We start from the raw sequence: 26,167 nt of genomic DNA, 5'->3' as shown, positions 1-26,167 counted from the left end.
TACGCACCGCGCGTGTTCACTTTAAAGGAGGTTTAAATCGCTTTTTTTTTTTTTTTTTTTTTTTTTTTGCCTGTCCCATGCCTCGCCTGGTACTTAAGTAGGGCTCCAGCAGCACTGGTGATGCGCCGAGGAGGTGAGGGATGGATGCGGTAATACCTCACAGAGCTAACACCAGAGGGTGGGGGGTAAAACGCGAGGCGTGCGTCAGCGGCAACTAAGCGCCAGAGGGAACAGAGACATCAATAACATCGCGTTCATCAATAAGGAATCTGGATGGAGTAAGGACTGCTTAATTAAATAGGCTGCTCTCTGAATTTGTATATGCTTTAATCTGATGACCCCCAAAGGAGAACATCCGAGGGAAGACTCTCCAGCACCTCCATCAGTGGAACAACTCACTCCTACCGCTCAGTGATGGCTATCAACACTGATGCAGCCTTCGAGAAAAGTGGCCTGGGCGAGAGGGAAGTCTCCAACCCAACCGACTTCCAGGACACCGAGAAGCTGCTGAGCAAAGCCCCCGCCGAGCCGACCGGGGAGAGCAACCTGAAACCCACCGACTCCTTCTCTCTGAACCTCAGAGGCAGCGTCCGGTCGCTGGACGCGGAGCAGAACGGACGCAGATCCCCGCTGAAGTCGGGCTCTGTCGGGCACCTGACGGCCCCACCCAGATCGGCTTCCCGGCTCAGCCTGGGCCAGCTCTCCTCCCCGGTCCCGCGGGGCTCTGAGCCCCCGAGTTACCTCTGGCTGGCCGTGCTGGCCTGCTTCTGCCCCGCGGTGCCGTTCAACATCTGTGCCTTGTGGTACGCGAATGTGGTGAGTGCTGCCTTTCTTTACAATGTTAAATCTCTCAACTACTTTTCTGTCGGCTTCGTATACTCTTTTTTGGCACCACAGGTGGTTTTCCTCCAGTTGTGCGTTTAAATAATTAATGCTTCGTGTATTTTCCTTTTCCCATCAGTCGAGGTCAGTTCTCCACACGGGAGATATTGAAGGAGCAAGAAAGTATGGGCGTCTATCAATGCTGTTCAGCGCGCTGGCATTGGTGCTGGGTGTGGCTGTAATCATCTTCATAGTGCTTACAATAGGTATGGAAGACAAGCATGCAACCATCCCACGGGGCAGGGGCGGTATAGGTTGACATCAATGTGTGTGATATTTTTTTTTTCTCTGCCCTCTTTCTCGCAGAGCTCCAAGACTGAATCAAGCCGAACGGGAAAGAGTTTCCTTTAACACCAGGTCCCACATTTGCACAGAGGAAGAGGGATCTCAGATTGAAGATGAGGGGGTGGGGGAGCCCAAAATATGAGTTGAAAAAAGTCTGAAGGAAATCCAATGTGCACATTTTTTTCGATTTTGTTTTTCTGCTCTGGACTAAAAGAAAAAGAAAAAAAAGAAAGAAAGAAAAAAAAAGAAATGAGTATGAAGAAAGATGGTTTACGTCATGTCTGCTTTCCAGGAATCAGTCCTGCTTGACATCCCCACAAACTCAGGAATAAAGGAATGAGGATGAAACGGCAAAACCCCTCCAGATATCAAACTAGTGGGACTTTGAGGTAAATAAACCCTAAGAATTGAAGGTCTACCATGAGAACATGTGAGATGGAGAGTGAGGAGACAGAAACGAAACCAATGCAACCCCTTTCCTGCTTTGTTTCCTGGTTTGGCTTTTTAAAAAACTGCTACGAGGACTGACCGGACTTCTATGGCTGATGGGGGGAAAAAAATCTGTTTACAAAAAGTTTAAAATAGAGTTGCACCAATCAGGTTTTTTTTTTTTTTTTTTTTTTGGCGTCTAATCTCATTTCAGTTCTTTATGCTGCGGGTTCTTTGTAGTAGTTCTGAATCCAACATCAAACTTTTATCTCCCAAAAGCTCCTCATAGACCGTGCCGGTTTCTGCCATTATTAATTAGGAATCAGGGAGGCCGCACAAAATCCTGGCCCCGGAGCCGGTACTTTGGACACCCATGGTTTAAAGTATGAAATGGTGGTTTATTTCGATGCATTTAATCAATGAAAAAAAAAAAAATAACATTGAGATTTTTCAGGATTTGACCTGGCGCTCACAGCAGATCCAGGAAAAGCCGTCCGCCTCTGATCTCTCGCCGACTGACTGGTGCATCTCTAGTTTAAAAACACATCTATCTCAACAAAGCCTTTCTGCTGTTCTGGTGGAGATATTTTTTTCTTTGCAGGCTAACCCGATAAACTGTACCGATTCCTGGTTGGCTTCCACTTAGCTGTGTAGATGTTTACAATATATGATAATGAAATGAGGTGTTTCCCTTTATATGCACTGATGTTGGCACTCTTGATGTTCATGTTTATACGTTCATACTGTATGACTGGTTTACTGTGCCATAGCTCTGCATGGCTGAAATAAACTTGACTGAGCATGACCGATCTGAAAGCTCACCACCTTTTAATTAAGAAACAAAAAAAAAAAAATGTACATCAACAGTATACAATCCCATTTAAATCTCCTTATGCATTCATAGTGTTAACATTACAAGAAAAAAAAAAAGCAGCAATGTAAAAATTAAACATCTTTTAGGGAAAATCTCTCTTAGTTACAATACAGGAAAGCATTCAAATCTCTTGACGGCGCACGATCCGCGTTACAGTCGATATTTAGTGGAAAGTGTAGAGCAGAAGCAGAATGGTGCAGATGCCAATCACTCCACCTAGGATTAAAGAGTCCCTCCTCTTGCGCAAATTGATTTTCTGGATGAGGTTGTTGATAGCAGGGAAACGATCTGAGGAGAGGGGAACGGTGAAGGAAAAATGACTAAGACGTGAGCCAGGCATAGCAAGAGACAAAAAGCAGCAGGCATAGACATAGCCATGCAAATAATAATTCTTAAAAAAAAGAATAAATGGGAGCTAATGTTCATACAGAAATGTTCAGAGAGCACAAACAGCTGAGATCTTAATCTGACGGTGAGACGAAAAGCAGAACAATCTCAGAGCTAAAAAGGATACTGGCCAGAGTTGTGACCCTGGTTTGAATGGACTTCAACATCCCACGCTGAAATGTGATGTTCTCCTTCGTAGCCATGGCGATGCTGTAGGAAGACAAACCATGAGAGAGCATCAGCAGCAGCAGAGGCTGGGAAAATATATCTGCCTCTGTGAGATCACGTTACACTGTGATATCACCGTCTCCGCTAATGAGCTGAGAAGTAAGAAAGTCGGCCTTTAATCGACCGGAATGAGCTGGGATTCCTCCTGATGTGTGGGAGCAAAGAGGGAGAAGGGGGGGAGAGTGGATGGAGCGATAAAGCTTACCTTATCGCGTTGTCGATGAGACTGTTGGAGCTGTGAACGTGAAAAAAAAAGAAAGAAACGAGATTAAAAAGTCAGACAGCTTACGCTTAAAATAACCCGCTGAGACGATTTCAAAAAGACTTCAGGTGCACTGCAAAAAGGGAACTAAAAGTAAGTAAGATTTTCTTAAAATTTGTATATTTTTCCTTGATTTGAGCAGCTAAATAAGACTATTTGCCAATGGAATGAGACTTTCTACCCCTAAAATAAGATAATTAGACATCCCCGCACTTGAAATAACATGATGGAGATGAATTGTTGTTATTCTAAGTGCAGAAATCTTATTCCATTGGCAAATAGTCTGATTTACCCGCTCAAATCAATGAAAAATACACAAATTTCAAGATGATTTTACATACTTGGAGTTCCCTTTTTGCAGTGTGGGTTATGCACTGAGCCCGCCACGTTTTATTGTTTCATCCAGGAAGGGTCCGTAAAAAGCCTCAAAATAAATTCACACTGAAAATTGTAGAAAAATCAAACCTTGAAATCTCACATGTAGAAACTATTATTGGTATCCAAAGCCCTGGCGCCACAAGTAGTGATATTCCTGTGAATGCTTTGTTGACCACTCAACTACCAAATTAATCTTTACCCGTTATTTCCGTTTCTTCAGGGATCTCTGGTTAGTCGCTCTTTCGACCATCTCTCTTTATCATCCAGAGTTCTGGGACTTCTCTGATGCCATCTTCTCTTCAGCTCTGCCCACAGTTTCCTAAAGGACTTAGTTCTGCAGACGGCCAATTTTATAATCATTTTTGTGTTGATTTGGATAGATTCTTTGTTGAAAAGGCCAAGTAGGTGAAGCTGTTTTTCCGGCAGATAATTTATTCAACATGTAAGCAGCCTTTGTAGGACCACCAGGCCCACAGCATCACACACTCTCTGCCATGATTAACTGTGGGCATGAGGTGTTTTTCTACATATTCATCCATTGTTTCTGACCAAAATGCTCAATCTAAAGCTGAATCCAAAAATTACTGTCTGACATTAAATCAATATAAATTAAAATCAGACGTATTTTAATATGTATTTTGATGCATATTAATGCTTCCACACGTTTAATATTGTATGAAGGCAAAATAAAACTAAAACTACTACTATATTCTCACAATTTTATAACTTTATTCTCGTAATTTCCATAAAGGGAAAAAAAAAAAATCCAACCTCCCCCAAAAGGGGGTCGCAGGTCTCAGGCGCGGTTATTTTGAGGCTCCCAGGCTGATAGGTTGGTGAACTCCTTCCATAAAAAAATGTGACTAGCCTTAATCTTGTCTGACCAAAGCACATAGAGCTTATAGTTTAATAAATTTCACATGTTTCCGTTTGTGACGGTAGAAATGGAACGTTGTTGTTTTTCCGGACATTCTTCCTAAACCACCAGCTTACATGTATATATAGCATCGACTCATTATTCTGGAGACCTCAGGGTGTCACTTGTTGCTGAAGTTCTCCAAAAGAGAGCTTTGGAGATTTGTTAAATCCCTTATTGTCGTGCTTACAGTGCAAGTTGGAAAGATAATAAGGGCTCCTCTTGCAATTTATAAGCCAGGGTGTAAAAGAAATGGACCTTTGTGTCATCAGGTATTTACAGCTGGGGGAACAGAAGGTCTTTGATTCCCAGGAAACTTAAAACTGTAAATTATAAATGGAATATTTATTTTAAAGGGGTGTTATTGGCTTAAAGACCCTCCACTTATTTCTTACTATTACATTTATTAAAAAAAATGTAAAACAGTTTAAAATCTTATAATTTATTCTTATGCCTCTTGAGCAGGGGTGTCTATAGAGCTGCACTGCAAAAACTGATCTAAAAATAAGTAAAATGTTCTTAAAGTTAGTGTATTTGTCCTTGATTTGAGCAGGTAAATAAGATTATTTGCCAATGGAATGAGTATTTTGATCCCTAAAATAAGATAATTAGACATCCTGCACTTGAAATAAGATGATGGAGATGAGTTGTTCCTATTTTAAGTGCAAAAATCTCATTGGCAAATCATCTTATTTACCTGCTCAAATCAAGGACAAATACACAAATTTTAAGAACATTTTACTTATTTTAAGTTCCGTTTTTGCAGTGTGATAGTGTCCATATGATGACTTGACATGACATGACTGAAAGCATAGACTTAGTCACAAAAGTACACACATTTTTTTTAAATAAAACCCTGCAAGGCAGGATTCCTGGATAAAAGAGGATGTCGGTCAACTAGATTTCAAATATTCTGAGTCACATATCTTCTCTGGGCATATTTACATATTAAAGCAGTGGTCCTACTTGAGTAAGGTGCATGTAAGGATACCAGGCGTATAGAGGAAAGACGGCGGACTAGAACGCACACATCAGAGTTTCAGCAGGCAGCCATTAGCAGCCGAGATAAGTGACGTAGAGAAAAATGAAGTGTTTGGTCCAGAGCTGAGAGAGGATGGAAAGGCAGCAGCGTGCATCCTCTCAGACTCCACTGGAGACCAAAAATCAATACAGAGCTTTATATTTTCTCCGTCTACTCGTCTCCCACTGTCTATCCGCTGCAGTCCTCCGCCTTTTTCTGCCAAGCCTGCATTAGCTGGGACAAAGCTGTGCTTTTACCATGATCCAATTTTTCTTGATTTACTCCGATTCTGTGAAACTACTCTTCACACGTCAGCAAAACCTCGGGCACAGCAGAGTAAAGCCTGGTATTAGGCTTTAAATGAGAGTAAATGTATATATATGATACCGCTGGCTCTTCAAATGAACTACAACTGCGTAAAACGAAAGAAAAACTTAAAAGATTCCCCCTCTTTTACGCACTTAGTCTAATCAAACCTTCAGAGACAGTTGTGTCATCGTGTAGAAAGAATGTGTCAGACGGAAAAGTTTATTACTTCTTCTGTGATTTAACCCTAGACGACCCATGGACTCCGTGTCTGATGTATATAAACACGCGTCCAGCAGGTTGCAGCTTCATTATTATTACATCAGGCCAAATGGGCGTGAGGCAAAGTGGAAACTAGCGTCAGCATCCGTCTGCAGCCTGCATGAGATCAGCAAGCAACTTACCTGCCTGATAAAAGCATTATATGTGACAAGTTCCACAAAGATTGTTGCTGATGCCTTTGAACGACTCAAACAAGCACAGTCGTTGGCTTTGTTTTGTTAGCTTTTATATTAACTGCATCTTTATATCCTCATTTGTAAGACGCTTAGGATTAAAGTGTCTGCCAACTGCAAAAGCATGAACATCCGAATGAACCAAAAATTGAACGCAACATGTGCTGCAGGTTTGGTGCCCAGAGCTCGTGGCTGGCTGTTGGAAACAATGCTGCCGCTCTCACACTAATCTGATATTCTGATTCATTAAACTGCAACTGTATGAGTTTCAGGTTGCTCTCTCTCAATAATTCGATCTATGTAGGTTATTCAAATAAAAAAGTGAAACCCGTGTACTATTTAGATTCTTTACCCAGAGAAGGATACATCTAAAGCATCCATGTCTCTTCATTTTGATGATTATGGATTACAGCGAATGAAAAGCCAAAATTCAGGTTCTCAGAAACTTGAATTTTACATCAGGACCCTACTTCATGATTGTGTGGGTCACAACATTTATGAATTAAAATACTTTTTTTAAATTGGGTTTATTTAGTATTCTAAAAAGTAAAGGTGCATTTCATTATAATATATATATATATATACACACACACACACACACACACACACATATATATATATATATATATATATATATGTGTGTGTGTATATATATATAGATAGATAGATAGATAGATAGATAGATAGATATATCTATATCTCTATCTCTATCTATATCTATATATATCTATATATATATCTATATCTATATCTATATATATATATCTATATATATATATATCTATATATCTATATATATATATATATATATATATATATATATATATATATATATATATATATATATATATATATATATATATATATATATATATATATATATAAACCACAATTGTCATAACTATATTAATTCATGATCAGAAAGGGTTGTTTGGATGAGATATTTAGTAGGCTGTCATTGCATTGGATCCCAATAATATACTGCATATTTGGGGCCAGTTGGGTGGACTCTGCCACCTCCAGCCTCTGATAAAAAACCTTACTGACTGAAATCCTTAAGGAGAGAAATAGAGTAATTGCAATGATTGAGAAAAAAAGAGGAATATTAGCTTCGCTCCAAACACTTCTTCCTAATATTCGACAATGATTTTGTGAGTGGATGTTTTACTAATATTGTGCAACACTAGCTGTAAGCCATAATTATTAAAATTAACTGAAAAAGCCACCTGAAATGAATCACTCTTTGTAATAAACCTATTTAACTTAGACTTTTTAAAATCAAATTACTCAAATGAATGAACTTTTTGAGACTGTTCCTTTTTATTGAGATGCTCTTGCAAATGATTAGCATTTCAAGAGAACATAATTTACTCTTAATACAAACTATGCTTCATCGATAAAATGCTATTTTATGTGCAGTGAACATGCAGCAGAATAGCAGTAAAGTGCATTAGGCTATATAAGGGGGGAGATTAAACATTTACTAGCCTCTAAAAGAAATAAATCTGCCTGAAATCAAAAATAGATATTGATGTTGTTGTTGCTGTTGTTTATGAGTCTTATACTTTAATCTTACATTAACAACAAAAATGCTAATTTTTCTAACTAATCTCAGCCAATCAGCTTTAATTTCAACAAATTTTTTTTAATTTTATACCCAATATTTTTATACAGCGCTCACTGCCCATCACTAATGCTGTCTTTATCACTAACACTGTCTTTTGCTGATTGTATATGTTCATGCTCAGACATCAGGATCATCCAGGTGCTTCTCTTCAGACTTTTGTGTGCTGCTGATCAAATACATTACCTTTATCTCAGAATGCATTAAACTGTTGATTTGGCCACTCCTTTGCTTTGTTTATCTATTGCCTCTGGGTAAGAATGGAGGAACTTGTAAAGAGCCAACCCACGGTGAGGAGCTTTTTCTCCTCTAATCGTATTTGCACTGCAAACATGAGACTAAGAAGTTACACAGCAGCTAGCTAACATTAAAGTCAAAAACAGATTACGTATAGCTTTCACTGTCGGTCCATTCCACCGTGCTTGGTATCCAATATCAACTTTCACCGCTATGCAGACGATACCCAACTCTACACCTCCATGTACCTTCCTCTCTGTTTACATGATATTAAATATTGGTTCACCTAAATCTTCCTAAATCCAAACTGTGATCATCTGATAAACACTTAGCCGTTATTTTATCCAATTCTGGAATCTGTTCTGTGAAAAAAACGTAACATATGTTAATTATACAGACGGTTGTTTTGTTAGTGGCTTGTTTTAAAAATAATATTACACATTATGTTTTAATCCTCTATCTTTTTTCTGACTGAAACCCCTTACTGCCTAAATTTATGTATAATTATATAAAAAGACCACACGTTTTTGCTGTGAAGCACTTGCTAAAAGGGACATATCATGTAAAATCCACCTTTTTTTAGTCCTTAAATACATTTTGGTGTTTTTTGTGGAATCTCCTGGAGTGCAGAAAACTTGAATGTAGTCTGTCCAAGAGGTTTTAGGTCATATTTTTCAAACAGGTAATTTTTTTCTATTCCCTATTACGTTTTAGGAAATAGTTGCTTTTAGATGGACCTCAGAACAGGGGCAAGAAAGGGAGAACGTCAGGGTCAATTAACGAGAAATTCATACAAATGCAATGCAGATCCTGTTTTATGTACACCACAGCTGAATGATTTAAATGTGAGAAGGATTTAAAAGCATGATATGCTTCCTTTAAATTTAATAAGAGTTTATTAATTTTATTATAGTAGATAGACTAGATATAAATGTAGATATTTCATAACTGGGCATAAATCCAACAGCTAGACAGCAGCAGTGTGCTTCTGCTCTGATTCTTGATAGGTGTGAAACATGCATCAACAGACATCAAAGCAGATTAAGAACAGAAGCGGGTTGAGATGAATTTGCAACATTACTCTAAAAAGGGGTTAATCCATTTGTTTTAATAGTGAATAAAGAGTGTAGATAACTACGGGCTTGGAAATCAACAGAACCTCAGCTAATTTGTTGTGGAGACCTTTTGGGTAGAGACAGGAAGGTGTTTACAAAATGTATTACCAGTAACAAAGAAATGTGACTGACAACATAAATACATTTGTGAACATAATCCAATAAATGGAGTTCAAAACAAACGAATCGCTCGCTGAAACGATAAATACAAACACTTTAAATGAGACACACAAAGATTTGGTCTAAAATGTCCCAAGGTTTTTCGCTTTTTAAAATAAATGAGAAATTGTCTGATACAGTGTAAACCAGTCATAATAGGTTGTTTGCACATACTAAATATTATCTATTTCTTTATTTAGCTGCGAGGGTTAGAAATCTCTCTTACTTCCTGAGATGTTCATGTTCCTTCAGAAAGATCTCGGTCCTCCTGTTGTTCACCCCTGTGCTGCTCTTGTAGGATCTGGTGAGGAAAAGAGAGCAGAGAGGGCATTTGGTGACGTGGAGCTAGAAATAACACGCCGTATAAAAAAGTTTTTCTTTTAAAACGGTACATGTTCTGATAAAACATATGACGAGGGAGTACCATGACAATAACCTCTCTTTACTTTGGCACCATAAGAAGTGATGCATCAATGAAGTCAAGCTTCTTTTTTTTATGGCTTAATAACACTTCATCAATTTACTGTTTAAATCAGTTAAAGTCCCAGGATCACTCTACATGTTTACATTGTGGTGGCAGGACAAAAGAATAAAAAAAAAGTTTCTTGGCATTTTTAAAAGTTTAATTTGATATGTGCAATTTGATTTGATACACATATAAAGCCCTTAATATAAAAGCTCCATCATATATCAGAGCTCTGATTACCCCGTATGTTCCTAACAGAGCACTTTGCTCTCAGACTGCAGGTCTGCTGGTGGTTCCTAGAGTCTCTAAAAGTAGAATGGGAGGCAGATCCTTTAGCTATCAGGCTCCTCTCCAGTGGAACCAACTCCCAGTTCGGTCTGTGAGGCAGACACCCTGTCTACTTTTAAGACTAGGCTTAAAACTTTCCTTTTTGACAAAGCTTATAGTTAGAGTGGCTTAGAAAAATAGATCTTGATGTCCTCCAGCAGTCTAAGTCTATAGCAGCATAACTACACTCTGCTGAGTTCTTCTACTGTTCTCCAGTTTGCATTGTTTGTTATTTCAACTTTTAACTTTATGTTCTCTGTCTTTTTTCTCTTCATAGTAGGTACACCTGGTCTAGGTTGACACTGAGCCTGGTTCTACAGGAGGTATTTCCTCCCTGTTAAGGGGGAGTTTTCCTTTCCACTGTCGCCACATGCTTGCTCATTATGAGGGATTGCTGCAAAGCCATCAACAATGCAGACGACTCTCCCTGTTGCTCTACGCTCTTTCAGGAGGAGTGAATGCTGCTTGTCAAGACTCTATGCAATCTGCTGGGTTTCCTTAGATAGGAAACTTTTTGACCAACCTGTCTGGAGGGTTTAATTGAACTGGCATACCTCCAAAGCAACTACTTGTCACCAGTCCACCATCATGACCACCAAATGTTGGCCTATTTTGCAGCCAAAACATGCATGAACTTACCTCCCACCATTGTACTTTTTTACTATTGCTATATGTCATTAAAGATAAACCCAAACATCTGATCAATTACGCTGCAGAGCAACTAAGCAGCAGACTAATCACTTTTTCTATCTTAGGCTTAACCCACCTGAGTGATTTTGATTTGTAACGGGAAGAGATAAAATAAACTAATGATTTGCTGAAGCACATGGCACAGAAGAAAAATGTTAACATACTGTAGTTACTAATAATTTAAATACAAAAATATGTTATTGATTTACATGATATTTTATGAATATGGATTAACTTATTTGATGCATGCATCTCCAGTTTTATTAACGTTTTCTTGTGTATGAAAATAGCCAGTATAAACTGCTTAACTGAAAGGAAAAAACGTATTTCCTAGTCTTTTATGCAGTATAAAACTAGTATTTCAGTTTGGAGCGATTAGCTCTGCTTCACCCAATGCATATCTACACCCACCGCCCCATATCTAGACCAAATATCTATAAAATGCATAGTCTACTATCTGCTCTGTTGCCACACACCTTACCAACCCGTCTCTTTGGGAATAATTAAAATTCACTTTCATCACGGTAATCAGTCAGCTTCAGATCCTAACGCATCTCTTCTCCCTCCTTCAGCCTCTCCGTTGCAGCATTTCACCGGAGAGGGCCGGCCACATGTAACCACTCTCCCTCGACTTGGGCTGGATGAAAGCCTTGTGGTTTGATTTACTGTAGAAGGCACTTAGGAAAAGATATCCCCAGAGAAGAAGAGGGAAACTAACAGTGAGAGGGGAGGGATATACGGATCCAGATGAGGAGAGAGGAAGCCTTAATGAAAGGAGATGCCTCTTATTAGAGTATGAAAGATGATAGGGCGATGGGTGGACGTTAACATGTGGAGGGGAGTGAACACAAGCCGCTCATCTCTGCCTCCTGCTGGTTAAGATTAAAACAGCAAATATCCACATGGAAAAATACAAAAAATGTTGTTGCGTTTACCAAAATAAGGTGAAAATAACTACAAATGAACACTTGCAGCTTTAATTAAAAACTGAACTAAACAAACGTGTTGCTGCTTTATCGTTTATCGATGCTATACACTGCTTGAAGTGTGTTTAACATGTGCTGTATTTTACAGTACATGTGTCTGAAGGCACTCACTCAATGTCTCTGTGAACAGAGCCCAGCAGGTCCTCTCGCTCCCGGAGGGTGAGGAAGTTGCTTTTGGTTTTTTGAAACTCGTGTGCGTAGTCCTACAGGACGAAACATTATTAAAGTCCTAACGAGACTTTGGGATATATTAACGCTAATCGACTGAGCAAGCCGAACCGTTCGGCGGTGAGTTACCTGTAGGATGTCTCTGTGCCGTTGTAAGGTGTGCATTAGTGCTGCGTTATGCGACAAAGCTCCAGGGGTGTTTGTGTACTCCGCCATTTTGTCATTGACCGCCGAAAGCTGCAAACAAATTTATTTATTTGACTTCAAATGCTTTAACAAGAACAGGTAAAATAAGAACAAAATGTTTAATGATGACCATTAACTGCAATTACTTCAGTCGTTGTACAACTAATCACTGAAAATCTCTTTTTTTTTAACATTTACTGACTATGCCACACGAGGGACCTGTAACCTACTTTAGTCAAGAGCTGCTCCACTTCAGAGGTCATGGCCTTGAGCATGTTGTCTTGGAACGGGCCAAACGACTCGGACCTAATTTAAGGAGGGAAATAGAAAGGACTTTAAGGTTCAAATGACAAATTACTACAGTTGCTGCTGGAGTTGTTTCTCTTTTAAATCTCAATTGTGGCAACATTTTATGGCAAAATTCTGAATGACTCGACTTTCCCTGGAGGCGAGAGACAACTCCACACATGGATGGTCTCAGGATACGTCACTGTTTAAATTAGTGGTCCCCAACCCCGGGACCGTGGCACAGTACCAGCCCGTAGGTCATTTGGTACCAGGCCTCGCAGAAAGAATAAATAACGTCTATTATTTCCGCTTTATTATTTGAGAATTTATTTTTATTTTGAGAAATGGCCAGCTTCTCGCCGTTACATCCGTCTATGACTCACTCTCGATACTTGGTGGCTAACCGTATCGCTAAGGCTATGAAAACAAGAACTGATCCTGACTGCCTCTAAAGGCATTTGCCGTTAACTTTTAGGAGAGGCTGCGCAGTGATGGCGGCCGTAAAAGTTTGTGAGGACTGTTTCAATTAAAAAAGTAAAATTCCTACAGAATAGCTCGGACATAATCAACCCACTTCGGGTGTCATTGTTCCCCCACTATCTCTTTGATGGCACCGTTTCGATGCAGAGAAACAAGCTCAGGACTCCCGTCAGCATCATGGAGAGTTTTATTTTTCATGCGTTTTATATTTGTGAATATTTATATTATTATATTTAGAGAACACCACAGTTCTTATGCCGGTTGATCGTCTAATTTGGTCGCATTTATCTGCCCCACCTAAAAGACCAGTTTGTGAAAATTACTGTCCGACATCAAACCAGTCCGTGGTGGAACAAAGGGTTGGGGACCGCTGGTCTGAATGATCCAGGACGGCTCACAGAATTGCTCACCTTCTCTTCTTTAGATAATCCTTTTCTTCAGATGTCAAACAAATCTAAAAGGGGGCTTCATCTGAATAATTTACCCCAGTCTCATTGGAGGTTTTGATGGCTTGAATAATGGTTCAATTGGGTGCAATTTTTCTAACAACATTCTTGCCTGTGAGCCACTTTTGATGTAAAGAAAGCATTCAGCCCTTCTATCTCAGTTCACTTAATTTAAAACTTCCCCCTGAGCTCATCACTGGTCAGCACTTGGAAAATAAGGTTTTGATGACCGAGTTAATCTTCATAGACCTTTATTAACTTTCACTTAATTGCATTTTGTCTGCTCCCTCTTCATTACAATGTAGAAATGGAGAAAACGGTCACTATAAAAAGCTAAAGCAGCGAAGATTGTAAAAGAACAAGATTTCTCAGTCTCCACTATTTACTTTTAAGTTGATCAAATTCAAAGATACTGACTGCAGGGCGTCACTTAAATCTGTTAAAAGGTTTGTCAATTGTTTAGTCAAAAGTATAAGCATATGAAACTTTTAAAAAGTTAGTTTTGTTCATTATAAATAATGATGGGTTTTGCTGCTACCTGCTGTCTCTCGGTTGCTGGTCATGGCCGCTGCTGCGGTAACTCGTGCAGAGCTTGCTGAAGGAGACCAGCTTGAGGTCCAGCTCATTCTCCAGCTGCCTGGCCTGCTTACGTAAATCTGAGTGAAGAAATGGGGAAATGTGCTGGGAAAATATTTCCGGGTACAAACAGAGACTTGTGATGTGAAAAATACAAAATTCTGGAACGAGGGTAATCTAAAGCCATCAGAATATTGATGTAACGCGGCATAACGCAGATGGGTTAGACACAGAAAGATATAAAAAAATAAACAAAACTACTCAGCCCCAGATAAGCGGAAGAAGACGGACGGATTCAGCCGATGGCTGAAAACTAGAGACGATGTCTACGGAAAGCAAACATAACCGGAATAATAGTAATTTTCTACATTTCAACTGCTATTTTTTTTTTTATCAACCTAATAGCCTGTTAGTTACGTTTTCCAAATACGGACACATCAAAATTCAACCAACTTGATACTCTGTTTGCCTAATTTCAGAATTCAACTATACTTGTATGCTGTTGTCTGTTGCTGTCTTATTAATGAAATTATAATTTTCTACTGTAAAAAGTCTGAATTCTTGGGTGGAGAGAGGACATTTTTACGAACAGATCTGAACATATACATTATCTCAATCCTCATTGCAAGATCAAAGTGTGCAATATCGCGATAGGAAAGAATGAAATGACTGGAAGGAATCTGAGGTGTTTTGAACTAAACCTCTGACTTTCCAAAGTATATTTAGACACTAAGATGGACGCTCGTTGTTTATTGCCCACAATTTATCCAGATCTTAGTGACCGAGATCAGAGAAGGGAGAGTGGTGGGGAAGCTGGTGATTGAAAGAGAAAACGAGGTTTTTTACCTTTTTTTGGGAAGAAAACGAGGGAAAACACAGTTTAACTCTAATCACAATTGTCATCTCAATACTCAACAACAGCTGTGCAATGCCATGTTTTTAAGCTAATACAGCCTACCTTTATAGTATATTACTCATAAAAAATAAAATAATATTCATCAAATTGATTTTGCTCAAACGTTCTATGGCAGAGTTCTACAAATTACACCAACTTTTGAGATTAATTTTATGATTAGTATTCTATTTTTTCACACACTTCAATGTCAATTGAGGGGATTTTTTTATTTTTAAATACTGTAACTGTCTGCCCAAATACTGATATTTATACCTTTGAAAGGTCTTTCCAATCAACTCGTTTATTTGACGAACAGCTCTTCTCCGAACATGCCTCTAAGCAATGCCAATATTTATAATACTTTATATTATTAGACAACCTGAGCTCTATCCTAATGTATCTAGAACAGAAAGTGGTGCTCTATTCAAACAATGTTAGATAATACAAGTTTACTGTGACTACTGTAGAGTCATGGTTACCCCGGTGTTTAAACTTTAAGCCTTAGTGAATAATAACATGGAATGCTAAGTTATAATCACTATTCACATTGGTTTTGGGATAATGAGCTAGGTATTTGTTTCAATAAAGCTTTATTGTTATTGGTTTGTTTCTAATTTCTTACATAAAAAAGAAGCAATGGATTAACTTACACACCGACTGGTAGTTATAAACCAACTAAGTGTAACAAAAACGAGTTGTTTGAGTTTTTGATAAAAACTTTAACTTCGACGTCGTAAAGTGCCAGCATGCTAACAGGTTAGCTTTGAAAATAATCAAAACGTCTCCTTTGCGCAGGCGTCAATTTTATTCGCGTCGCGTGGCGTGAGCCGATAAATATGAGTGACCTGAACTGACAGAAAACAGCAAACATATGTATGAGTCGATTGTTGCTTTATTTTTGTTGCTGTAACATTACTTACCTTCCCAGTAGTTGCTGCTGGTTGCCATGACTGTTGTTGACATGTCATCATCGGCCGTAAGGGAGAAGCAACTGTCGCACCTCTTCCGTAAACTACGGCGCCCCCTAGTGGCAAATGCGTGACTTGGACGTTTTCTTACTGCTCACCCTGATCCTTTTTTGTTTGTTTTATGTGGGGTTTTTTTAAGGTGCCGTAGTTTAATAAAAAAAAAAAATTAAAAAAATCTCATGTTATATTGTTCTGTAAATTCAGCTTTTACATTTTTTAAAGGTTCTTTAGATTCATAACACTCAAGGAAGGAAAAAAACATCTACTTTAACAATTCAGGAAGTCAATTAGGATGATTATGGTTTAAAACTAATAGAAATACAAAAGCATATTTTTTGTTTCAATAGAGTGACACAAATGATGCACAGAATCTATTTTTCTATCATATAAAGGTCAGTCTATCAAAAAAGTATGACAATGCATTGTACAGTACAGGCCCCCTGTATGGTACTTCTTATGCACAAATCACTACATCAGTGCAGCATTGAGATGACCAGCCTGTGCCTCACTGAGGTGTTAAGGCAGTTCAGTAATGGCAGCATTTAGCTTGCCTGCAATGTTGACTCCGATGCCACTTATTTTCTCATTAACTCAGATTCTCTGTGGGGGTAGTTTGCTGTCTAATCAAGCACATTGATACGGTAGTACTTGATAAAACACAGTAGACCAACACCAGCTGATGGCATGGCTCCCTGTGGTTGTGGAAACTTCCCACTCGACATAAAATAACATGAACTCCACCCTTCCTTTTGATTCTGGGACTTTGATTTACCAATGCAATGCAAACAGTTCAATCTGAAGTCTTCCCCAGTGAGCCATTACATGACATTTCTGTGTTTAAAAGCTTTTTTAAAAACTGATCTTCTGTAGTGTAGTAGTTTTACAATAAACTGAACTATAGATTTAGCTGAAAGGCATAATTGTCAAAATTAGCAAAACCAAACGCTGGAAATATGTAATTCTGTGTGTAATGAATGTATTTAATGTTTCACTTAAAGGATAAAAGAAGATAAGGAAAAAAAGAAAACATGCAAATACATCATTATCATCAAACTGTCTTTTTTCTTTGACCATTTTCTTTATTTATCATCTTAAAACACAAGCAGTCATTGATATCACATCAACACCAAGACTGGCGGTTGTTGTGGTTGGAAGCCATCCGTGGAGGAGAATGAAAAGAGCATTGAAGTTAGAAATGTTTTCATCCCCATGCTGGAGCAATCCCCTTTTTTTCATATCTGTCATTCCTAATTTCTGTCTTTCATATAACTTTCCTTTATTTATGTTGTTTCCTTTAAAATAAAAATAAAGAAAAGCAAATGTGCAGGGAACCACTGACGTCAGTAAGCACCTGAGGTTCAGTCCCAGGTCCTGCTTTGACCAGTCGGATCAGCAGAGTTGGGGCGGTTGGAGGTTGTGGGACAGGAAAAAGAAAAGGAGGGACAGAAATGTGTGGGGAGAGAGAGGAAAAGAGAGAGGGGGGAAAGTGAGGAGTGAAGGAAATCCTCTCCCTTTTCAGTGCTGGATCCTCCTGATGGACTGGATCTGGGGAGTCTGGGCGTGGGAGCCAAACTCACGGTAACATTTGTACTCTCCTCCGTGGCAGTCACACTCCATGATGTACTGGTGGCCACGGTATCCAGGGTACTGATAGCACACAAAGCTGCAAGAAAACACCAAGACCTGACATTGAAGGTTTCACAAAGGGAAACAATCATTGATGTAGATGCAAAGATGCCTTAAGATGGACCTGTGTGGCACAGTGACCTTCCATCTCTATGTAAAAATGGCGATATAATAATCAGCGGTCCCAGGTGGTCCGATGATTTTTAGAGAAAATTATGTGAAAGTAGTTCATGCCAGAAGTTTCACATTTTGGTTTCAGGCATCCAGCGTCCCGAGTCAGTGCTGGATGCATCTAATGAATTGACTTAATGGCCACTATCATTTTATTAAAAACAGCTGCTAATTCTACAACATGTATCACAAGAACATTTTCCTAGAGGTGGCTGTAAAGTGCATTTAGTAAAATGCCTCTTAACGTAAAAGTACCCCATCCTTTGGGGGCATAATATTGTGGAAACGTTTACCACCTACTACTAGGAGAAGGTCTTACCTTTCTGCAATTTAGAAAAACTTGAAAACCTTGTTAAAGTCAGATTAGGAGGGAAATTATATCTAATCTGTAAATAAAAAAGCTAAGCATCAGGTTCTGCCCTTTATAACTTCTAGTATTTGTAATATTGACAGGTATAATGCACTTTATAATGGGCAAGGAGGTGTTTGCACTGGTATCTTAGAGCAACGTGTGCAATGTTGTTTTTAGATTAGATTCGATTAGATTAGATTCAACTTTATTGTCATTACACAGGTACAGGTACGATTTTATGTATTGCTTTTAAGTCTGCTATTGTGTTTAACATAAACCTGCCATGTGACAGACAAAAAAAAAAAGTGTCATTTTTTAAATAAGTGACACCATCGTAATAATGTAAATGAAATCAAAATTAAATCGTCATCAGTAATGTTATCGCTCAGTCATGCCGTAGCTGTTGTGCACATGTGTGCCTACGCTGCATATTAGAGCTACAGCGCTCCTGAATGGTCCAGCGTGTCTAAAGCAATCCCTGGCGGCCAGGCTCGACTGGTGATCAAACTTTTTCAAAGAACATTGTCAAATGCACACTAAAGCAAGGCCAGATGACATCTTTCTATGCTACTCAAATGGAAGGCAGATGTGCAATAGAGAAACGGGGATCTTACTGTTGAATACGACTCATAATCTATCTGTCGTAGATTGAAAAACGGGAAGAAGGACTCACGCTCCAGTGTGGATCTGCATGGATCCGACCTCATTGTTCATCCAGCCCATGCCCTGCAGGGAGGGGTAGTCGTCACACAGCTCAAACTGACGGCCCATCATGTTCTCCATCTCGAAGATGGTCATGCGGGACTCCTTGTGGTTCTGGACAGGACAGAGGCAAAGGACCAGCACAGCAGCTTGAGTCGGCGCTCGGCGCTTCGGAACGTTTTTATCGCGTGACTCGTTGAACCTACGGCACAGCAGATGGGCCTGAAGGAGATCATCCTCTCGATGCGGTAGGAGTTGCTGCCGTTGTAAGCCTCGATGCGAGGATAATCACCCTTCTCCAGCACAAACTGCTGGCCGCAGAAGCTGGAGTGCTCGTAGCCCACCCAGCTGTGTGGCAAACGGGGGAGACATATGTGGTTAGCACACTCTCTTCAAACATGAATTCAATAAAATAAAAAAGAGAGTGGAAGCTCATGGGATACATACGCGCCGCACTCCACCTTCAGGGAGCGGATGTTCTCCATCCCACACTCCATGATGTTCTGGCAGCAGGCGGTGAACTCCCTGCGAGTGCCTTGAAAGTACTCCTGATCGTAGACGGTGATCTGAGGGGCACGAACGGATACATTAGAGATAAGGCGAACCGAACGAGCGAAACCGCTGATGGGAAATTTAGCGCCGAGCTCACCTTCCAAGGGCCCATGGGCATAGGGTTTGTCAGAGCCATTGTGTCCTTTTGGTCAGCTGTACCTGTCAGGAAAACATATGAGCAGTCAGGGAGTTGATGGCATAAAAGTCTCACAGTCTTGGTCTTAAAAAAATCTCCACTGGGTATGCAAACATAAGTATGAGTTCAGTTCTCCACCTTCTGCGTTTTTCACATTTGTTTAAATGAAACCTTATTTTCAGGACAGATAAGCCACATCGTCAGACCTCCTACAGCTACAGCCCTGCATTTCTGGTTGATAAAGTACATCGAATGCACACGATGGCCACACATATTGAAAATGTTCTGCGTTGTTAACCTCTCCAGCTACTTTGACCTACCCAAACCGTGGAGCTGTGTGGTGCAGGGTTCCACTGAACAGTCTGCAGGAACAGCGCATGTGGGGGTATATATACACCCACGGGTTACAGGGGGCCGGGGGCTAGGCACGCCCGGACCCCTGTCAGCATTTTGCTTTGTTTTGTTGTGAGGGCCGCAGAGGGACACAAAGAGGGGACATGGCTATACTGCGTTACGTGGTAAATCTATACGTTCGGTGAAAAAAAAAGAAAGAAAAAAAAAAGGGGGGCAGCTTTTCACGACGGGATTTATTATCGGATAGGTAGATCAGAGTGTTAAAACGGTTTTCGGAAAGTAAATTTGCAACTTCTGACTCCAGGATTCACGCAATACCATCAAAAGCTCTTTAAATCAAAAAGGACCTTCTCAACATGTTTGAAATCTAATTCAAACGGGAATTTAGTGTTTTTTAATTCACTGCCAGCTTTTGGAAAGGTTTACTTGAAACTACACGCCAATCCTGTGTCAGCGAGTAAATAAAATCGTTTACATGAGATATAAAACACTTGCCAAAGTGTTTATGCCTTTTCCGCTTTTTCAAATTCTGTTACTCTACATCCACGACATTTGACGTATTTTATTGGGATGTATTATTGGGACAAAGTGGAGTATAGCTGTGAAATGGAAAAAAAATGGTTTTCAGCATACTTACAGGAACTAGCTGAAGAGCGTGGGGTTCAATGTTACGCAGTCCCCGTCACTCTGATGCCCCTAAATAAAAGCAGGTGCAACAATATGTTGCCTTGCTGGAGAAGCAGCATTTAGTTCCTATGCTCCGTTTATCTGGAACAAACTTCCAGAAAACTGTAAAAGTGCGGAAAGCCTGAGTTCTTTTAAATCAAGATTAAAAACACATCTGTTTAAAATTGCCTTTGACTGTTCTAGTTAAACAGTTTTACTGTTTTTAATGTTCTTTTTTGTTACTACATTCTATCCCTACTTGCTTTTATTCTATTTTCTATCTACATTTTATTATTTTGGTATATCTTAATCATGTAAAGCACTTTGTATTGTCTTGTACTGAATTGTGCTATATAAATAAATTTGCCTTGCCTTGCCTTGCCTTGCCTAAAAATCAGCTATGTAGCAAATAGAGTCCACCTGCGTATAATTTGATCTCTGTATGCGTCAAGCTGTTTTATGACGGCCTCAGAAGCAGAGGAAACAATACCTCTCACCGAGAGTTACCATAAAAGCCAAAAGCTATGTAGCTACGTAGAGGACATGGGAAAGAAGGTGAAAAAAGTTGCTCTGGTCACGTGAGAACGATCGTTGAGCTTTTTGGCGTAAATGTAAAACCCGATGTGCGATGGGAAACTAATACTCCACACCAAACCCTTTGTTTCTGCACAACATCTCAGAAGTGAAACACAGCGGTGGCAGCATCATGCTGTGGGGGATGTTTTTCTTCAGCAGGTAACCGTTGACTGGAAGATGGACAACCCTTAGAAGCAAAGAAAAACTCCCGGGAGAATCTGCAGAAAACTTGAGACTGGGGCGGATGTTCCCGCGTCCAGGAGGACGACAATCCTGAGCATACAGCAAGACAATGAAACGGTGTGGCTGAAAGCTGAGTCACGGGTTACAATGGCCCAGTAAAAGACCACACCCGAAATACAGTCACGTATCTGTGGCAAGACGTGAGAATGATCTCGCTTGTCCATGAAAACTAATGGCTACGTTGAAATAGACAACAGAAAGTAGAGATATTACCAGTGGCTTTGAAATATAAAAATGGTGACTGGACCGGAAACCTAAAGAAGTTGCCCAACTCACCACATTGCAGAGGAATAGGCTGGCAAACCATGAGGTTTTGGCAAACTAGCTCGTCTATCATGATTTTTTTTTTCTCCTGATTTATGAATGAAATGTCCAACTGAGTAATCGCCAGTGAAGGTTAGCGGGGGGGCGGTGGCACCATGTGAAAGGCCTCACTGGCAGGTTTGGCAGACACACCACCAAACAGCAGACTGGAACCACTCATGATGATTTATCTTGTTTTATTCATTCATCAAATAAACCGACCGCTTTTCAATGTACTTATTTATCAAACAGCATCAAAAGCCGAGTTTATTTTCTCTAGTCCGTCCTACTACACCAGCGTAAGCAGAATGAACAGTTAGCAGGTGTATAACTGAGCATTCACCCTCTTCTTGCCGCACTGAACAATAAACATTTAGTCATGGCTTCCTGAGGTCAGCACATTGTCCAGACTCCCCGTCTCTGCCTGTGTGTGTGAAAAATGTCCGTTTACGTGCCGTGTCCGTGAAACGATCCGAATGGGCCGGTGCGCACTACCAGTGAGTGGAAGTGCACCTGCGCTTACAATTTATGTCAAAATTAGAGCTTTGTGTAAAAAAAAAAAACATGAATTTATCCGGGTCGAAGTGCAAGACAGGACACGGGCATACGTACGTACGGGTGTGTATGTGCGTCTGCGTGTTTTTGCTGATGGTAGCAGCGGCTCAGACGGGACAAAGGGACGAGCAGACTCAGCAGGCCCGTGTGAAGAGCCCACAGCGAGCATATAGCACACTGTCAGAATGAAAATACTGAAATCCCGCACCCCTACATCACAAAACTATGGTATCTTCTCTGAATCGTGAGCTGACGCAGGTAAAATATGTTGCGCACATGATTAAAAGTTGTGCAAAAAGCAAGCTACATGACATAAAACATAAAACCACAGAGCAAGAGGTTCCTCAAAACCTTGTTTTTTGTGAGCTTTAGAGCCCAATAGTTGTGTTTGGAAAATAAGATGAATGATGCTGCAGAGTGTGTTTTTTTTTTTTAGTCAACCTTGAAGCTAAAGAGCGTGACAGTGACACGCCCCATCTTAACTTAATTAAGTTGCATGCATAACGAGTCAGATGTAAAAAGCTGTATTACTAACCGTTTAATTTTTCTCTCATTCTCAGCAGAGGAAAAATTAACAACTCATTAGTTAATCTAGATTCCCTGAACGTTTCCGTTTACAAACCGCTTTCAGTTCTTTTTAATGATTAATTAAAGAAAAACTGGCCTCTTTATATGTCTGATGCTACAACAGCTGAAAATCCGCAGCTCCTTGCGGACCTGGAGCCTTTGTTTACTCTCTGTTTGTCTCCCTCTGTTTTAAGTGGCTGACTTCAGTTACAGTTGATTCGGCACCGGTGTTATTACTGCAGGCGCTGCCAAAGCAGAGCTGGGATGTGGGACTGAGGTCTCCAGAGGCAGGCCTTTCATGAACAATTAGTAAAACAAGAAACTCAAAAATAGGGTTAAATCCCTAAGAATCATTTCCGTTCTGCTCTCCCCTCAGTTTCTCTAACCGGGATCAAAATAGTAATAATAATTGAACTTTATTGATCTCACAATGGAGAAATTCACTTCTGCATCTTAACCCATCCCCTTGGGGAGGAGTGGGCTGCCACTGTGCGGCGCCTGGGGAGCAATCAGGGGTTAAGGGTCTTGCTCAGGGATCCAGAGTGCAGGCTGTGGGTATCAAACCAGGTACTTGCAACCTTCTCAAAGTGCAAGCACACTGCTCTAACCACTAGGGCACCACCCACAAATCTAAAGACGTCTTCAGCCGAAGAGGGTAATTTATGATTCAACATCTTCCAGTGATCAGTTTGCCTGAACGACTAATTACCTGAGGAGTTATTCAAAGAGGAAAATGAAGAATAACAAATGTTTTTTTATGCACAATCAGTCAAAAATGGAGCTATGTCCACGGTACATCCAGGATAGGCCACCTGTCACTCACAGGACAACACAGAATACGCAAACCTCATGCAGAAACACCCCAGAATCTGAACACAGGACCTTGTTAACACAAGACAGCAGTGCTAAAAAAAAAAAAAGCACTATTAGCAATACACAAAAAAAATACAAATTGTTGTATGGGGCTAAATAATCAGCTCAAGAAAATGACTAGGGAGCCAAAGTGCAAAGAAAATAATGCAGAACAATTCAATTCAATTTTATTTATAAAGCGCCAATTCATGAAACATGTCATCTCAAGGCACTTTACAAAGTCAAATACAATCAGATTATAAAGCTTGGTAAAAAAAAAAATCTTATTTCAGGGAACTCAGGTGATTGCATCAAAGTCCCGACAAGCAGCATTCACTCCTGGGGAACCGTAGAGCCACAGGGACAGTCGTCTGCATTGTCCATGGCTTTGCAGCAATCCCTCACACTGAGCAAGCATGAAGTGACAGTGGAAAGAAAAACTCCCCTTTAACAGGAAGGGGAAACCTTCCCGGGCTCAGTATGAACGGTCACCTGCCTCGACTGACTGGGGGTTAGAGAAGACAGAGCAGAGACACAACAAGAGAGACAAAAAAGCTCAGAAGCACACATTGATCTAGTAATCTGTTTTACATTAGATGGTAATAGTGGATAATTACCAACATATTTTTTCTTCCTTATTTCCCCATTTTTCCTCTTTTTTTTAGATGATCATATAATGATCCCTTTGAAAAGGTATATAGAGATTGTTCAAATCTATTGTATAGTAAGTTGTCAAAATGAACACATATCAGTAATTTGTCACCTGATAGAGAATATTGCATAATCTTTTTTTATTTTTAACATTTCTTTAGGTTTTACTCTTTTTTGAAGCTTTAAATGATTTAGCGAAGAGATCAGAACGAGAGACACTGCAGAAGGAAATAGCATCTTACTTTAATGACTTGTAAAGTCATGTCCTGTGTCATTGAGACATATTTAGTGTTTTTTTTATTTTTACACAGTATGCAGTGTGAAAAGCTCACACCCTTGTGCTTTTACCGTAAAGCAAGCCATCTCTCATTTTAATGGAAGATAGTCTGACACACAAAGGGACAGACTATAAGTAGAAGAAGACAGACAGATGTTGAGTGTGTCCTTTATTAATTAGACCAGATCAGCAGCTATAGGGTAATGCATGTGTGTTAATCAGTAGTCAATATGGTAATTAGGCCTAATCTCTCTTGGTCTGTTGCTTTCTTAAAGTTCTTACATTAATCCTAAGTGTCCTCTTTTTTTACAGGAACCAGTTCCACGTTGATGCTCAAGTTCCTATGTTCCAGTGCTCTGCTTCCACGTTCCTTTGACTGATCCCTCTCGTGAATATCCTCATGGTTCCTCTGGGCGCCCCGTGTGATATCAGCCGCTTGGACCAATCGGTAACTTACACCATGCTTGCCTGCATGTCCACCCTTTGCTCCTCCAACGCCATTCCTGGAAGAGAAAAACAAGGCACAACATCACTAAGTCACCATTCATCACCACCTGTCAATCTCAGACTCTGTGGATTTGCTCGCCTCCTCCTGGACCTCCTCCACCACCGCTAACAGAATCTATCAGCAACATATTTTATTATTATCCATCATTTCACTCTGCAAACAATAACCCTGCTGTAAACCCAGCAGATCCATTCACAGGAGTATTGTTCTCAATAGACCTTTCAAATCGTCATGTTGTGTCCGTCATTGTTGCCAGCACCAGAGTCTTTATCCAGACGACCATGACAGCAAATCAAACACTGCAGGAGAAACATTTAATACGGAGGCACTACAACCAAATCGCTAAAGAATGCTACGAAAAAGGATTTTCCCACTCACACGTCTTTGTCTTTAGAAGGCTTCTTTGCCATCATCCTATTTACCTTTCGTCACAGATTTGCTATCTAATTCAAGTTGGCAAATTGGGAAAATAATGTTGATAAAACTAAAAGATGACTAAACTTAAAGGGGACACATTATGCTTTTCAGTTCTTCCTTTTCTCATTGAAATCATTCAGTTATGTCCTATATAAAGTGGAGCTGCTGTGCTTTGGTCTGGATTCCTCATTAATTCACCGCCATGTTCCCCCTTCTTAACCCTGTTCTGACGTGCATCTGAGGGCAACTCGTTTTAGTACCGTCGCTTTAAATCTAAAGGAGGCACAATACTGTGACATAATAGCAAAAAGAGAAAATAGAAAGGCTTGGAACAAATGACTCAAACACTATATAAGGGTATCTACATTCAACTTTTCCGCACTCCTAGAGACTCGCAAGTTCACAACAAAATGTATTTGGGCTAAAAACATATTTTTCTTAATTGATATGTCCCATTTGGGGCATTAATAATTTGGGGCTCAATCTGGGGTGACATTTCGGCTCACAACAGATACCGAAACACATTTGCAGTATCCTCATCTTAAATCATCCAAACGTTAGATACATGTTCACTTTAAATGCTCCCATTCTTTTGTATTTGTTTGGTTGTGGAAAAGAATAAACA

General features: G+C 39.9%; 3 protein-coding genes across 3 annotated transcripts; 1 reads left to right on the top strand and 2 right to left on the bottom strand.

The window, feature by feature from the left end:
- Window positions 1–299: 299 nt before the first annotated feature.
- On the top strand, window positions 300–2,031 carry trarg1b (trafficking regulator of GLUT4 (SLC2A4) 1b). The gene is given in 4 exon segments (XM_012881154.3): window positions 300–397; window positions 400–816; window positions 962–1,088; window positions 1,189–2,031. Coding segments are annotated over 4 exon segments (621 nt in total). The 5' UTR covers window positions 300–334; the 3' UTR covers window positions 1,203–2,031.
- Window positions 2,032–2,400: 369 nt separating this feature from the next.
- Window positions 2,401–16,090, bottom strand: LOC105939261 (Golgi SNAP receptor complex member 1). Its single transcript, XM_012881357.3, has 9 exons — window positions 15,987–16,090; window positions 14,134–14,251; window positions 12,612–12,687; window positions 12,325–12,432; window positions 12,139–12,230; window positions 9,785–9,859; window positions 3,291–3,320; window positions 2,985–3,067; window positions 2,401–2,758 (listed from the first exon to the last, which is right to left on the bottom strand). The coding sequence occupies exons 1-9, from the start codon at window positions 16,027–16,029 to the stop codon at window positions 2,634–2,636; spliced, it is 750 nt and encodes a 249-aa protein (XP_012736811.2). The 5' UTR covers window positions 16,030–16,090; the 3' UTR covers window positions 2,401–2,633.
- A 986-nt stretch (window positions 16,091–17,076) lies between these two features.
- cryba1b (crystallin, beta A1b) lies at window positions 17,077–19,961 on the bottom strand. The gene is made up of 6 exons (XM_012881368.3): window positions 19,894–19,961; window positions 19,535–19,596; window positions 19,333–19,451; window positions 19,092–19,233; window positions 18,857–18,999; window positions 17,077–17,697 (listed from the first exon to the last, which is right to left on the bottom strand). The coding sequence occupies exons 2-6, from the start codon at window positions 19,571–19,573 to the stop codon at window positions 17,550–17,552; spliced, it is 591 nt and encodes a 196-aa protein (XP_012736822.2). The 5' UTR covers window positions 19,574–19,596; window positions 19,894–19,961; the 3' UTR covers window positions 17,077–17,549.
- Window positions 19,962–26,167: the final 6,206 nt, after the last annotated feature.

The sequence above is a fragment of the Fundulus heteroclitus genome, chromosome 11 (assembly GCF_011125445.2).
Source record: "Fundulus heteroclitus isolate FHET01 chromosome 11, MU-UCD_Fhet_4.1, whole genome shotgun sequence".
NCBI classification, from domain to species: Eukaryota; Metazoa; Chordata; class Actinopteri; order Cyprinodontiformes; family Fundulidae; genus Fundulus; species Fundulus heteroclitus.
Note: the sequence above shows the minus strand (reverse complement) of the source record. Positions and strands in the feature narration are given on the sequence as shown.

Excerpts from the sequence above, each read along its gene's own strand:
- LOC105939261 (XM_012881357.3), bottom strand. The coding sequence starts at position 16,029 with ATGTCAACAACAGTCATGGCAACCAGCAGCAACTACTGGGAAG. Across the intron at positions 14,252-15,986 it reads CAGCAGCAACTACTGGGAAG|ATTTACGTAAGCAGGCCAGG; the intron begins GTAAGTAATGTT and ends TTCTTCACTCAG. Across the intron at positions 9,860-12,138 it reads TCTGTTCACAGAGACATTGA|ATCCTACAAGAGCAGCACAG; the intron begins GTGAGTGCCTTC and ends TTTCCTCACCAG.
- cryba1b (XM_012881368.3), bottom strand. The coding sequence starts at position 19,573 with ATGGCTCTGACAAACCCTATGCCCATGGGCCCTTGGAAG. Across the intron at positions 19,234-19,332 it reads CTGAAGGTGGAGTGCGGCGC|CTGGGTGGGCTACGAGCACT; the intron begins GTATGTATCCCA and ends TTTGCCACACAG. Across the intron at positions 17,698-18,856 it reads ATGCAGATCCACACTGGAGC|CTTTGTGTGCTATCAGTACC; the intron begins GTGAGTCCTTCT and ends GTTTTCTTGCAG.